At 27.2% G+C, this 14,249-nt stretch overlaps 2 protein-coding genes across 2 annotated transcripts; one reads left to right on the top strand and one right to left on the bottom strand.

Moving 5' to 3' along the window:
• Window positions 1-201: 201 nt before the first annotated feature.
• LOC111028526 (protein scarlet-like) lies at window positions 202-7,258 on the top strand. Its single transcript, XM_022307210.1, has 14 exons — window positions 202-334; window positions 650-842; window positions 3,405-3,453; window positions 3,524-3,573; window positions 3,631-3,764; window positions 3,835-4,226; window positions 4,294-4,453; window positions 4,534-4,571; window positions 4,778-4,883; window positions 5,566-5,790; window positions 5,857-5,980; window positions 6,679-6,784; window positions 6,859-6,959; window positions 7,042-7,258. Exons 1-14 carry the CDS (start codon window positions 314-316, stop codon window positions 7,215-7,217), a joined length of 1,875 nt encoding a protein of 624 aa, XP_022162902.1. The 5' UTR covers window positions 202-313; the 3' UTR covers window positions 7,218-7,258.
• Window positions 7,259-7,625: 367 nt separating this feature from the next.
• Window positions 7,626-10,231, bottom strand: LOC111028531. The gene is made up of 4 exons (XM_022307218.1): window positions 10,067-10,231; window positions 9,343-9,516; window positions 8,714-8,877; window positions 7,626-8,023 (listed from the first exon to the last, which is right to left on the bottom strand). The coding sequence occupies exons 1-4, from the start codon at window positions 10,094-10,096 to the stop codon at window positions 7,879-7,881; spliced, it is 513 nt and encodes a 170-aa protein (XP_022162910.1). The 5' UTR covers window positions 10,097-10,231; the 3' UTR covers window positions 7,626-7,878.
• Window positions 10,232-14,249: the final 4,018 nt, after the last annotated feature.

Here is a 14,249-nt window from a genome sequence, read left to right as displayed (position 1 = left end):
CTGGATTGACCTCTAAACCGGTTTCACAACGCATTCACTATACGATATATAGTCAGTATCAACCATGTTGTATTATTTACCGTACACGCGGCCATGCGACATTTATATATATACGTATACGTTAATCGTAAAATTATGTATAGACTATAGAGGTGGCAAGACCGGCCGTGCGGATAAAATATTGTACTGAAGTTAAATGTTGTGATTTAGAAAGATGCTCAGAGACGCCAGTTGAGCTGGAGCTACGGCGGCGAGTTCATCTCCGATCACTGTTCGGCGTATTAATATTACACCATCTCCACGGCTATTCAACATGTTCGGCACGAAGTTGCAAGTGAGTGTTTATTACGTTATCCGATTATCGATAGTTCAGCGCACACACATTTTGTCCTCTTGCAATCCATTTCCACCCAAGTATAGGTACTTTTTAAGTCATTTGAGTAAAGAATTTAATTATCACGGTTTTTGAATACGAGCATGTTTTTTATGATTTTTAATTTTTGTCAGCATTCTAACTATTTAGTATAAAAAAAGCTACCTATTTAAGTTCTAAAACCGGTACATTTGCACTTGATTTTTCTATTCTTAATAATTTCATACTCGTGTCCATCATACCGGTTTGACAATTTTTTTTTTTGGGTTTTTATAGAGAAGAATGTTGGATTTGCGGTACAATGAGATGTGGAACGATTGGGACGGCACGAATGGACATCAAACGCCAAAAGAGTCCATACACGGACACCTCGTGTTGTCTTGGAAAAAAATTAATGTGTATGTGGAACAAATCACCCAAAAATTTTTCCAGCCATCGAAAACCACGTACAAGCAAATATTACACAACGGTGATTACGAAATGTTAGATATTGACTGGTATCAGGATTATACCTATATTATACTTACTCGGTTTTTGAATTTCAAAAAATATTTTTTTAAATATTTGTAACGACACGAGGATAAAATTTGAAGACAATATTTAATATTTATAATTACATAATATTATGTAAGAATGTAGTAGCCAAGTACATATATTAAAGTAAACATACTCCAACTAAGGACAAAAAGGTATAATTATATGCCAAATAGGTTCAAAGGTACCTATAACATTTTCAATACTTATATCGATGTTATAGGGGTGTCTAATACGCAAAGCCATAATATATTATTATAGCAAAAATATCATGCTCGCACACTATTTTTCATGGAAAAATAATGTTTTATTTGTAATGCCTAGGTACCTATTTATAAATATAATAAATATATTATTTCAGTCTTTACTAAAACTTAATTAAAAATTTATATTTTATAAAAAGTTATTAAGATATAATAATAGTTATATTTCAGTGCGTATGAGTTGTTTAAGTTGTTGAGATTTTTTAATAACAAAAATAACATTTTATTATTAATATAACAAATAACGGTCAAATGTATATAAAAAAAAAATTGTTTTCCTAATTAATGATATTAAACCTGGAATCGTGTTTAATTTATTTGTTTACATTAACACTATAACACTTACGGGGGCAAAAGTACAGACGTTGATATTCAAATTATACTAGAATAAAAGTCAAAACAACAGCTATTTGGATCCATATCAATACCTACAACAAGTTGATTATGTAGTTTATTAAACAGACCACAGACAACTAAAATAGTTTATCACACTCTTATCTATTGTAATTATCAAAGATCAATTTGAATTTTAAATTTGAGGGTTATAGCCCTATAGCATTTATTTACATTATATCAGCAATTCTTTAGATTTTTAAGTACCTGTTCTTGAATGATATAGTTATTATAATTTATAATGTATGATAGGAACAAAACAAACTCCTGTACCTATACTACAAGTTAATTTTTTAAGTGTGATCATCAAGTATTCTCATCTACATATTCATTTCTGACTTTTTGAGTTATATGAATACCTACTTCAAAACAATTTTTTTGAATCCTCGAATTTTTTATAGGATTTTATGAATGTTTTTCAAACACAATCAACTTTTTTTACTCAAATAATTGTGAGTAAATCTGTATACCTACATACATATAAAATATTTTCAAATTATTCTATAAAATAAAAAATTAAGTTGAGTTACACATCTGCATTTTCTCCCATCTAGTTTTCATAGATATTTGATAAGGATGTTTGGGATTTGACAGTTCTATCTCCCCTTCTAAAAAAACTAATTTAAGTACAATATATATATTTTTTTAATATTTTAACTTTAACAGTTCGATGAAACAGGTATGGCAAGCGTCTGAAGAATTACTTATGTATTGTAAAAAAAAAGACCACTGGAGGAATAAATATTTATTATTTGTAAAAAAACGATCAACATTTTTTCTTAGTCTAAAAAAATCTAAAATAACCCCAAAGTTTGGGAGATAAAGTAGTAACCACAAACAATGTAATTTAATATACATAATATGATACTATTTTACTGACATCAATCTATTACATTTTTATTAATTTTTTTGTTTGTCCAATATTTTTTAAAAAGTAGCCAAACGTTATCGTGGGTTTTTAATAATTTAATAATATATGTTTATCGGCTAAGACTTTTAGTTATGGAATATGAACTGTATATAATTGAATTGGAAAACATAATATAACTAGTGAGTAATGATAATTATATTTAATTCAGAACTATAAATTATAATACCATAAATTACGTTTAGGAAATAGAGATATAATTGATCGACGTAATTTTCCTTACTAGTAATTGTTTCTTATATAAATATGCTATTAAACGTTTAAGCTAATTAATAAATCAAAGATTGTATTTCTGTGTAATCGATCTCCCCTCATTATCTATTAATCGTGACTTTGCACTATATTTCGAAATAGTTTTAATTTTTGGTATTATTTTTAAATTTAATTTTCTGCTAATATAGTAATACCTATTTAAACTCTGTCTTTGACCAAAATTTAAACTACTTGTAATTGTAATATAAATGTTGAATAGTCCTTAGTTTAATGATCGGCTAGACTCATACTTCATAGATTTGGGAATTCGGTCGAGTCTGCTAGATGGGTATGAAATCACCTAATGTATTGTCTACTGATAACACATTGTAGTTATAATCTTAATATAATTATAATTGCTTTTTTATTTAAGTAATACATTGATTTATGAGGATAGATAATGTTAAATAGCGGCATTCAAAAGAAACATTGATAACAATAATAATATTATTTTTATTAGAAAATACTCATTAAATTTAACTATGTAATTTAATTTTAAATTTTTCATTGATCTAATACTACCTATAAACTTACTTATATTTTTGAGTAATTCACTATCGTGAGTAGAACATACACATATTCTGTTATTATTGCTTTTCAATACAAAATAATATTTTCCTCAAGCCACGTATTTACTAATTTGATGCTTTGAATGTTTTAGTCAGTGGAAACGTACAAAGTGGAAACCTTCTAGGAATTATGGGTCCAAGGTATACATTAATTAATTTTAATATACCTAAATATTTTTATTCATTTATATAGCATAATTTTTTTATTTAGTGGCTCAGGAAAAACTACATTGATGGCTACCATAAGTCACCGAACTAAAGGTTTGTAAGGCGTATAAAAGATCTTATCCTTATTTGATTATTGTTTATTTTTTTTAGGGAATTTCGAAGGAGAATTATTGCTTAACGGACAACCAATATCTGAAGAAGTCATGATTAAGATATCTGGTTTTGTTCCACAACACGATATCAGTTTTGATCAATTGACAGCATTAGAACACTTGTCTTTTATGGTACTTACTTAAATAGCATTGTGTAATATTGTATAAAACTTAATTTTTATTTTTATTTTGCTATTTTAAGGCCAATTTGAAAGTTTCTCGCAAAACAACCAAAATAGAATTGAAAGAACACATAGATAAAATAATTTCCACGTTGGGAATGACTAAGTTCTTGGACACGAGAATATCGTTTTTGTCTGGAGGAGAACGGAAAAAAATTGCTCTAGCAGTTCAACTGTTAAACGACCCTCCAATATTGTTTTGTGATGAAATAACAACAGGTCTGGACAGTTACTCGGCCGCGCATATTGTGAACACTTTAAAAGGTGTCGCACGAATGGGTAAAATTGTGATCTGCACAATTCATCAACCGGCGTCTGGTGTCTTTGGAAAATTCGATGAAGTAATATTGCTATCAAATGGACGGTTAGCATATCAAGGCCCTGTCAAAATGGTCCATCAGTTATTTCAAAAGTACTAATACTTCAAAATTGTATATGACTATAAAATATTAAAAATAAATGTGTATTATATAATTTAGGTTCAATTATGAATGCCCTGATATGTTCAACGAAGCTGACTTTGTGATTTCTATTCTTAATTCTGAAAATGAAAAAGTGAAAGAAAATGTAATTGAGATGTGCAAGTTAACTTCAACGGACCAGCAAACGAAACTAAACTATGATTTATTTAATAATCAGGTAAATAGAGTTAAATAGTTTTAGAAATAAGTTTGTAATATAGTAATTACGAATAATGTACATATTTACAATATTTTCAGATTAAATTTGATACTCAAAATTTAGAAACGTTAGAAACGTAAGTAAACGTGTAGGTATTTTTGTTAAATTGCATTTTGTAACTTTTACAATTTATCATGATTATTTTATATTTATAATGCATTAAGTCGGGTGAATTACAATAATAATAATAATAATAATAATAATATTAAATACATATTTGTATTGCAGATTATATTAAAAATATAAGAAAAAATGATTATGATTTTATTAATTTTTATTTAGACTAAAACCAACATGGCCAACACAGTTCGGTTTGGTTTTGAATAGATCCGTCAAATGCTTTGTAAGAAATTATAAGAGCAATCTAATGGAACTAGGAACTATTTGGGTAATTACTATACATTGAATAATGTTTTCATTAATATTAAATTTAAAAAAAACAAATATGTTGTTGAATATTAATGAATAATTAATAAAATTACTGTAATGTTTTATGTTACATAAATATATATGTGGTGTAAAAATATCATCATTTTTTGAGTAGGTATTTGCTTAATAAATTCACGAAAAAATGTAATTAAAAAAAAATAATATAATTTTAAATATTTAAAATTTTATTTTTCATTTGATTTATATGGCAAATGGTCACAAATATAAGTTTGGATAAATCCGCATTCCATTAAAAGAAATATATCATTTTCTAACATTTACGTAAGATATTTTTTAATAGACATAAAAGTGAAAACACAAAACGCATAGTTATTTTAAGTTTTGAAATTTTATGACTACAAATAGAACATTTTTTATTTTAATAAACTAAATGTTTTATATAATATTATCATTAATTATAGAATACTCTATTCTATAATCAATGATATTATGTAGTGGGATTAAATAAAAGCATTAACTAAAAGTTTTCGGAGATGGTTATGAGAACGTTTGTAATAAATTACTCTAGTTTAGGTATTCTTCAATATTTGTATAGTTTTATTTTACTATACATAACTAACCATTTTTTTCAGACATGTTTGATAAATGTTTTATTTTTTTAGTATTTATTATGTTTATAGTTTTTAGGTATTATTATTTCTGCTCCATTTTCGAATCTGAAACTCGATACAAATGCAGTACAAAATTGGGAAGGATTTTGGTTAATATTCGTCATTAACTATGTGTTCCACTTCAGTTATTCTGCTATATCAACATACCAAGTTAAATTTGCGATTGTCCACCGAGAAGTTCACAATAAAGTTTATCCGTTGAGTGCATATTACATGTCTGAACTGATGATAGTGGTATGCAACATGATAAATGTACATTGATTACATAACAATCATATCATAAAAATATTTATCTTATAGGTTTTGTGGATAATGGTAAAAATGCTATTTTACTGTATATCTGCGTTTTGGATTGTTGGTGCTTATTGGGGTAGCTTGCAATTATTGGTGTTCTATTTAATAGCGTTTGCAGCCTTTTCATATGGTAATTATACCCGACTTATCAATACATAATACCAATTTCAATTTAAAAATGAAAGGTTTTTCAAACTGTATTCATCATCATATATTCTCACACATACCTGAATGTAAATATAAAAGACTATTTTGATAATTGTTCAGCGTGAAGAATAAATTATTGTCAGTAAATAATTATTTATAATAAAAAAAAAATATATATTTTATAATGTATAAGCAGGGCTCGGATTTAAAGGCAAAAACCTTTATTTAAAAAATAATTATTACATAAAAATGTGTTTCGTTAAATATCGCGTTAATGGATATATTTTTTGCCTTTTTACTTATAAATACCTTTTAGTGTTTGATTTTCAAGTTATCCTATAATATTATATATGACATACGTATGAATGGTGCAAATCCATAAGAGCTTGCAAAGACGGCGCATTGTCAATGTCATATTTAAAATTATTTTTAGTGATAAAATAAATTATTTTTTATTTTTTCAGAACAAAATTTATATAAATATAACATTGACAAACTAGTAAAATTGTATAAAAGTCTATAACATTGTTAAGTTTTTAATTGCTGTTTTATATAAATTAAATGATTTTGTTGCCTTTTTTCGAATTTTAAATGCTCCTTTATTGTTTATACTGCCGTTCAAATCCGAGTCCTATTTATAAGGTATCAACAATTATTACCCAAATATTATTGTTATTTCAGGAAGTTTCTTGTCAGCATATTTTATTCGTCTAGAAAACACTATGATATTTGCAACAATATACGATTTCCTGACATTGCCTCTCAGTGGTGCTTATCTATCATTTATGTAAGTTGATTCCCAGTTGATAATATTTCCTTAAAGCTATTAGTTAGCTAATATATATTTAATTTGAAAATTAGGTCTTTACCAAAAGCGATATATTCTCTAAGATACTTTTCGCTATTCTTCCTTGGCTGTGAAACAGTATCAGTTTTATTTTGGGACAGAATCAAATCCTTACGTGAGTATATTTAATTGATAATTTAGAATTCAGCTTTAGGGAACTTCTTCTAAATAATAATATTTTTTTGTGTAATTTATAGCGTGTATTGATGTTACTAATTGTTTGGATAGCGGGAAAGCAGTGTTAAGAAAATATGGCTACATAAGTACTGAAATTTATTCAGACATGGTGATATTAGTTATTTTTAGCCTTATAGCAAATATATTTGGTTACTTAAGTGTTCTTAAAAAAATGAAAAAACAACCAGCCTATTAAAATGTAAATGTTTTCATAAATATAACAAATATATATATAAATGTAATTAATTATACATACTATGTAATAGAAAACAAAATATACTATCTTTAAACATTCATAACAATTATTATTTATCATACTTTCATTATCTAAATAATTTGTAATTGTTTATATTAAATATTATTGAAATATAGTTAATAAATGGAACCTCTCTGAATTTTGTAAAAACGTGTTGGATATGAAATATAGTTCAATGGAAATTATTTTAGCTGAAGCTGAAACTATACTAAATTTGTCTTTTGTTTTTATACTTTCATGATTCAAAATTTAAAACATTTAACGCAAATAACTAAATACGAATACATTAGATATAATTTAATAAAGGTAAGTAGTATAAGTATATGCTATATATTCATATACATCATATATCAATAATAGTATAAAATGTTTTTAATAAATAAAGATCATTGTATAACAGTCAAGTCAAATTTATTGTAGATTTTATAGTTTTGTGATTTTTTTCTAATTATTTAGGAAATTATGCACTTGGAAGTTTTGTGCATCAGGGTGTCTTTATTTTTCTGTAGAATATTAAATAATTGTACATTAGTTTTATAATAGACAATAGTTATTGTTTACGTTCGATAAATATTTAAAATTAGACAGTTAGAAAAGTTCTTCAATCAGTCGTTTCGGCGGGTAATGCATCTTGTAATCTTTTATTTTCTTCCGAAAGTATTGAAAACTTTTCGTCATACTTAACGCGCATATTTTCAAAACGTTCTGATTGTTGTTTATATTCAGATCTCAGTTCATCGTTCAATCTGAAAATCATATTTTTTTTCTCATAAGAAGACATGTTATATAAATATATTGTAGATTGTTGAGTTTTTGATTCGGATAGTATTTGACGTACATTGAATTTTCTAATCATGGTAACTGTTATTTTGTTAATAATGTGTGCTAAAAGCATAGACTTTGTACTCTTATACTGAGTATAAGGTCTATGGCTAAAAGTAAACTACACTTTTATGTAATTCAAGATATCAGATATTTTAAAGGGCGATGTGGCAATGTTTTTTTATACATTTTGTATGTGATATCCTGATATGTCTACACGAGTATACTCATATATACATCTATACAAGCATGAATTTTACTAATTAAATGTTGTACAAATTAATGAATTTGAGCATAATATAATATGTTGAATATGTTCATAAAAATGTATATAAAACATGTTGGTTTTTGGTGTACCTATTGGTGTAACTGTTTAAATCGAACTACTTATTACGTATTTACCCACACAAAATGAATACATTTTTGATACTTTAATGCAGTTATTTATGGGTACATTAAAAAAAACGGGCTATGTTAAATTTGATAATATCATAATAAGCTTCAAGTTCAAAAGTAAACGAAACAAGACTGTTGAATGATAATGCAATTTATTTTTGATGCATTGTTGAATACTTTAATGCACTCGTTTGTAATTATTTTCATTATATACTTACTTCGCAGCTAAATTCATTTTTTCAATTATTGCACTGTGGCGTGTTCTCTCCTCATTGATTTTACCTTGAAGACTTTCTAAATCTTCCGTCATACGATTCACTTCTGTGTTACGAATAGCCAACATGTGTTTTGTGATGTCCACTACTTCTTTTAATGAACTCGTCTGTAGAAAAAAAACCGCAAAACACAATTACTCGGTTTATTACTATAAAATAACACACCAAACGTCTCACCACATGCCTATCGAGTTGTTTTTTTTCAAATTGATTTTTTTAAATATGAAAAATTATAACTGTATTAAAGAACTATGGTTAATACCATTCATAGAATATTTTGGCTTATCAAACAAAAAAAAATTGCGATTCTCAAAAATTGAGATACAATCTATAGAACTAATAATTTATGTGAATGTTTGAATAGTTAAATTACTATTCCCATTAGGTGTAATAACAGTTACGTACATTTTTAAGTTTTAGAAGGACTGATGAAAGTGGGTAGATCGTAGACATAGTAGGTGGATGGGTATGTATGAGGCCAAATACTATATAGTTCATTATTTATGTGGTATCGGTTAATACCTTTTATTATGCACAGTTAATTTATAGTATTAGGTTAACATCGCACAAACTTGTAACGTGAGCGCTTCAATGTGTTTTTCTTGTGTGACGCATCGGTCGGCTTTTTCTTTTAACAAGTCAATCACTTTAACTAAAAATTTCTGTAGATTTCTGTTCTGTTTTCTCAAATCTTCAGGTGACAAATCAGACACGTCGCGTAGCACTTCACCCATGTCTCCCATATCCTATAACATAATATTTATCAGTTGTATTACAGAGAATATAAACGATTATTAATTAAAAAAATGTACTGTACTTTCCCCACTCGATGAGATATCGTGATTGCTGATTACTGATTAGTATAACAGAAACGTATGGGAGTAATATTACAGAATCGTCAAACGATGAAATATTGTACAGATTTTTAAAATTATTTCAATTCAAGACAAGACAATTTATGGGCTTTAATATTAATTAGTCTGATTCAGGTTTAAGGTCTTCCGTATAATAAAATGTAGATATAGTAGGTATATAGGCACACCTGGTGGGTAAATTGTTTGTTAAGTTGGAAATTTGTTAATTTGTATAAATTTCATATTTTAGCTATACTTTGTTTGTGTGTGTTATTTTCTTATGAAACATTTTCTAAGATATAATAATGATTCTACATGTTGAATGATCAGATTAATAATTAAAAATTCTAAAACAATTTTGTATGCTTTTAGTTATTAATTATTATGCTCATGGTTATAAATTATAGTATGCATATATTAAAAACTGGTCTTGTAGTCATACCTTAACGGATCCGTGGTTAGAGGCGTCCATAATATTATATGACGAACACGATTACACGAACAACAATATTAAAATAGTAATACTAATGAAGTGAACTATCTTACTCGACTAGGAATAAAGTATGTGTGCTAAACGAAAGTCGAAAAATCAAAATATGTCATATGTTTTAGAACAGCCAGTTCCATGATCCACATTTGTAGGTTTGGAATGATGCCAATCGATTGGTTTAAAAATAACTTCAAGTCAAGGGCCCTCCTTGTGGTATTGTTAGCAAAAACGTCGAAACGACCTCAGGAATGATAAAATATTTTAATCATTTGGTATATAATACGTTATAAAAATATGAATATCACGGAAGTTCCTAATGGAGTTATCACTGTCTTAATGAGATAAATTCAATATAATGAGCTTAAGGAAATTTGTAATACCTATAATATTTCAATATTTTAAATCATCATATTATATTATTATTATTATTATTTTAAAACTGTAAAAAATTGTATTGCCTAAAATAATATTATTATTTAGAAGTTTATAACATTAATTTTTTCAAAATCTACAATACAGAAAAACACTATTTCGACTGAGACAAATAGTTAATGACGTTACTGCAACATCACTTAACTTCAAAGTTATAGATTGCTCAGGAAAGAAAAGAGAATAAACAAATTAATTCCGAGAAATAATGGTACTTTTACTTTCCATAGATTAATAAAATAAATTAATTGTTCCTAGTTTGAAAACTATAAAATTAATATCTTTATACTACACTGAATGGTACAGAATGGGGGTAACGGGGGAAATGGGGCCTCATGACAATCATAACTGCCGCCAGTCTGCATGCTCAAAAAGGTTTACTTATCTCGTGGCACAGAGTATAGTATAATTAAATATTTTATGTATTATATAGTATACGAGGTATGAATGTATGACAGGAACATAATACAGATATTAAAGATATTGTAAAATTGACATATGGTAGGTACGTGTTGTTTGATTAAATATAAACTGCGTGGATACGTCTAATTTTTAATGATATTAATAACAGTGCGTAGGTACTATAACATGTTATGGCTTATACATTCCACAATAAATTATGATACAGTACTGAGTATGGGGGACGAGGTGACCGAGTGGTCTGACTCTTCCGCTGCGACTCAGCCGGTCGCGGTTCGATCCTCGGCCACCGGGCGGCATTTTTCTCCGGACAAGTCGCGGTGACCGGAGATCAAGTGCTGCCATCCCCCACCCCCGGGGCATGGCAGAAACCTACGGGTGCCCCATTCGAAATTCTGCCAAAACAAACACACACGTGTTCCCCCCTACCGTACCAAAAACATACAAACCATCAGTACAAAAACCTACAGTACCTACTAATAGCTAATGGCCACAGTTGCCGGGCTCAGGATCAATTAAAAAAAAAAAAAAAAAAGTACTGAGTATAGACATTAGAACAAAATGACGACCTTATAATGACGTAATAAATGAAACGTAATGACGAGTAATCTATGATCAGTTAGTAATAGTTAAGCCTTGACATAAACTACCTTTTGTTGGAATTTTTATTGGAATCAAATTTATATCTTCTTATTAATACTTAATACAAGATTCCTCATCAACTGTCTTACCTTTAAAAAAATTTTATAAAAGTTTCAAATTAATCAATGATGATCGTTTAAAATTCAAATTGTTTTGATATTAACCCGTAAATGAAGGAATTCGCATCTAATACTTTTCATTGTTGTAATTAACGAATCACTGTATAGTATCTACTTGCAATTTTCACCAAATTTTTATTTTGTCATTTTCTATAGATTAATTAATATAATTTCATTAAGCTTGAAAATGTAATACAAGGTTACTTATATGTTGTTATTATAGCTGTTTAAAAATAAATAAGGAAACTTCACACGATTATTTTTTTTAAGGATGGAATTTAAAATTTAGATAAAATTTGCATATTATTTTATGTGGTTAAAAATGCATAAATTGTTCAATTTTTATAGCAAAGGATTGAACATATATAACAATATAACAAGGTTTTCAATAAGTATTTCTACAGTAACCAAAAATATAATATAAACACAGTTTTTTTTTTATAGATATTTTAAGGTACAATTTGGACAAAATTAGATATTTAAATTAAGATTAACGATTTTGGTTATTTTATTGTTATTAGTTATTATATTATTATTATTTAAAAATATTATTTGTGGGTAGGTGCTTGAAACTTATATTGAAAAATTTTTCACTTTTTAAAGGGTTAAAGTATATTATTATTTATTATATTGTATACACACAATGGCATTTGCAAATGCAATTTTTTGGCAAAAATTAATTGAACCTACTATATTACTAATGACCAATAACAAAGTAACTTTCTTTAACAAAAAAATACTTATTAATTATTACTTTAGGATGATAGATCTTTTTCGTTCAGAATAATTTTTCGTATATAATTTTCATCCAATGATATAAAATCTTATACTATTGAATTAAAATTTAACATATCCATTCCAGTGACCTCTCTAGACATCTACTGTTTACTGTACTCAGTTTATGCATTGACAACATTATTATTAAGCTCAAGTGATATGATTGAATATAAAAATAAATACTCACTCTAATATTGTAATGAAGTTATTTTTTTAACTAAAAAATAACATAACTTGACCGAATAAATAAAACTTAAAAGTAATTGAATTATAAAATCATAATTTTTAAAAGTAAATCGATTTGTAATATAATTTCCAAAATAATGTAATTTTCCGAACATCTTGTCTAGAATCTAGGGGTACTGGTGAGAAAATGCATTAAAAAAATATTTTTTAACTTGTGGACTAGTTTGTATGGTTCAATATGGTATATCAGCTGACAAAAAAAAAACGTAACATCACAAAGATTTGTAAGAAATATGTACTGACCTTATACTCAGTATATATGGTGTATGAATTTATCCGCTTCAACACGATTGCGCAATTTTTCTTTTTTTGACCCGGTTAATTACACCACGATTGCGCCCCGATCCCTTTTTACCTGTTAAAATCACAACACCATTGCGCACCAAATGATATGTGTATATACTATATACTATGTATAATAATTTATATACAACATAAAATAATGTATACATTCAATACATTTTCATATACACGCACTTGAACCATATAACTAGTTATTAGGTCTATGACTTATACTTATTACCTATTAATAATATAATATCAACAAACAAATAATATTGAGTATATTGACTTTAATATAATTTATAATACTATATATTTTCATTTGAAAAAGTGCATTTTGTGAATTTATAATTTGAGTGCATGTAATATGTATAATATGCAAGTTATAAAAAGTATGTATTGTATGTATATTGTATGCATTATTTTATATTGTATGTAAATTATTATTTATAGTATATACACATATCATTTGGTGCGCAATGGTGTTGTGATTTTAACAGGTAAAAAGGGATCGGGGCGCAATCGTGTTCCAAATTTTTTGCGCAATCGTGGTGTAATTAGTCGGGTCAAAAAAGGAAAATTTGCGCAATCGTGTTGTAGCCGAATTTATCATATATTATAATATTTATGATCTATGAAAATCGAGGATTGTCACCATTTGTTGGAGTGGTATAGCTAGATTTCACCGGAAGATGAGTCAGTTGATGATCACTTAAGTTTGTTTTCATATTCTTTTGGAGTTTAAATTTACTTTTTAGTCTTAAATAAATATGTATTTCCACAGACAATTTGCTAACTGGGGTGACGTAGATGTACATAATTTTATTCATATAATGACCCGAACAATTCAAACGCCGTCTTCGTTTCACCATACCCAGATATTAATATGCACCTATTTTGCCTATACTATACGCCGGGCAACACCTTAAGCTTGCGTGAAGTACCTATTTAAAACTTAATAGTTAAAACAATATAATATTATTTATATTCATATTTTATTTGCACCTCATTTTTATCATTATGTAGGCCGAATTTTATTGTAGTCGATATCTTAGATGAAGGTATTTAATAATTTACAATCATAGTTTTGATTAAAATAATATATAATAATTAATAATACATACACTTCAATATAAATTGTTTGTTATCAAGAGTCATAGTTAGATCCAGAAGAACTATACAATCTATAAGTCTAGAATAAAGAGACAAACTTTGTTTCT

This window comes from Myzus persicae, unplaced genomic scaffold, assembly GCF_001856785.1.
Source record: "Myzus persicae strain clone G006 unplaced genomic scaffold, MPER_G0061.0, whole genome shotgun sequence".
Classification (NCBI taxonomy): Eukaryota; Metazoa; Arthropoda; class Insecta; order Hemiptera; family Aphididae; genus Myzus; species Myzus persicae.
This window is presented reverse-complemented; position numbering and strand designations above follow the sequence as displayed.

Bases quoted from the DNA above. Each gene is read 5' to 3' on its own strand.
- LOC111028526 (XM_022307210.1), top strand. From the start codon at position 314: ATGTTCGGCACGAAGTTGCAA. The intron at 4,454-4,533 runs GTAAATAGAGTT...CAATATTTTCAG, and splicing joins ATGATTTATTTAATAATCAG to ATTAAATTTGATACTCAAAA. The intron at 4,572-4,777 runs GTAAGTAAACGT...ATTTTTATTTAG, and splicing joins AATTTAGAAACGTTAGAAAC to ACTAAAACCAACATGGCCAA.
- LOC111028531 (XM_022307218.1), bottom strand. From the start codon at position 10,096: ATGGACGCCTCTAACCACGGATCCGTTAAG. The intron at 9,517-10,066 runs GTATGACTACAA...ATTATGTTATAG, and splicing joins CTAACCACGGATCCGTTAAG to GATATGGGAGACATGGGTGA. The intron at 8,878-9,342 runs GTTTGTGCGATG...TTTTTTCTACAG, and splicing joins TTGAAGCGCTCACGTTACAA to ACGAGTTCATTAAAAGAAGT.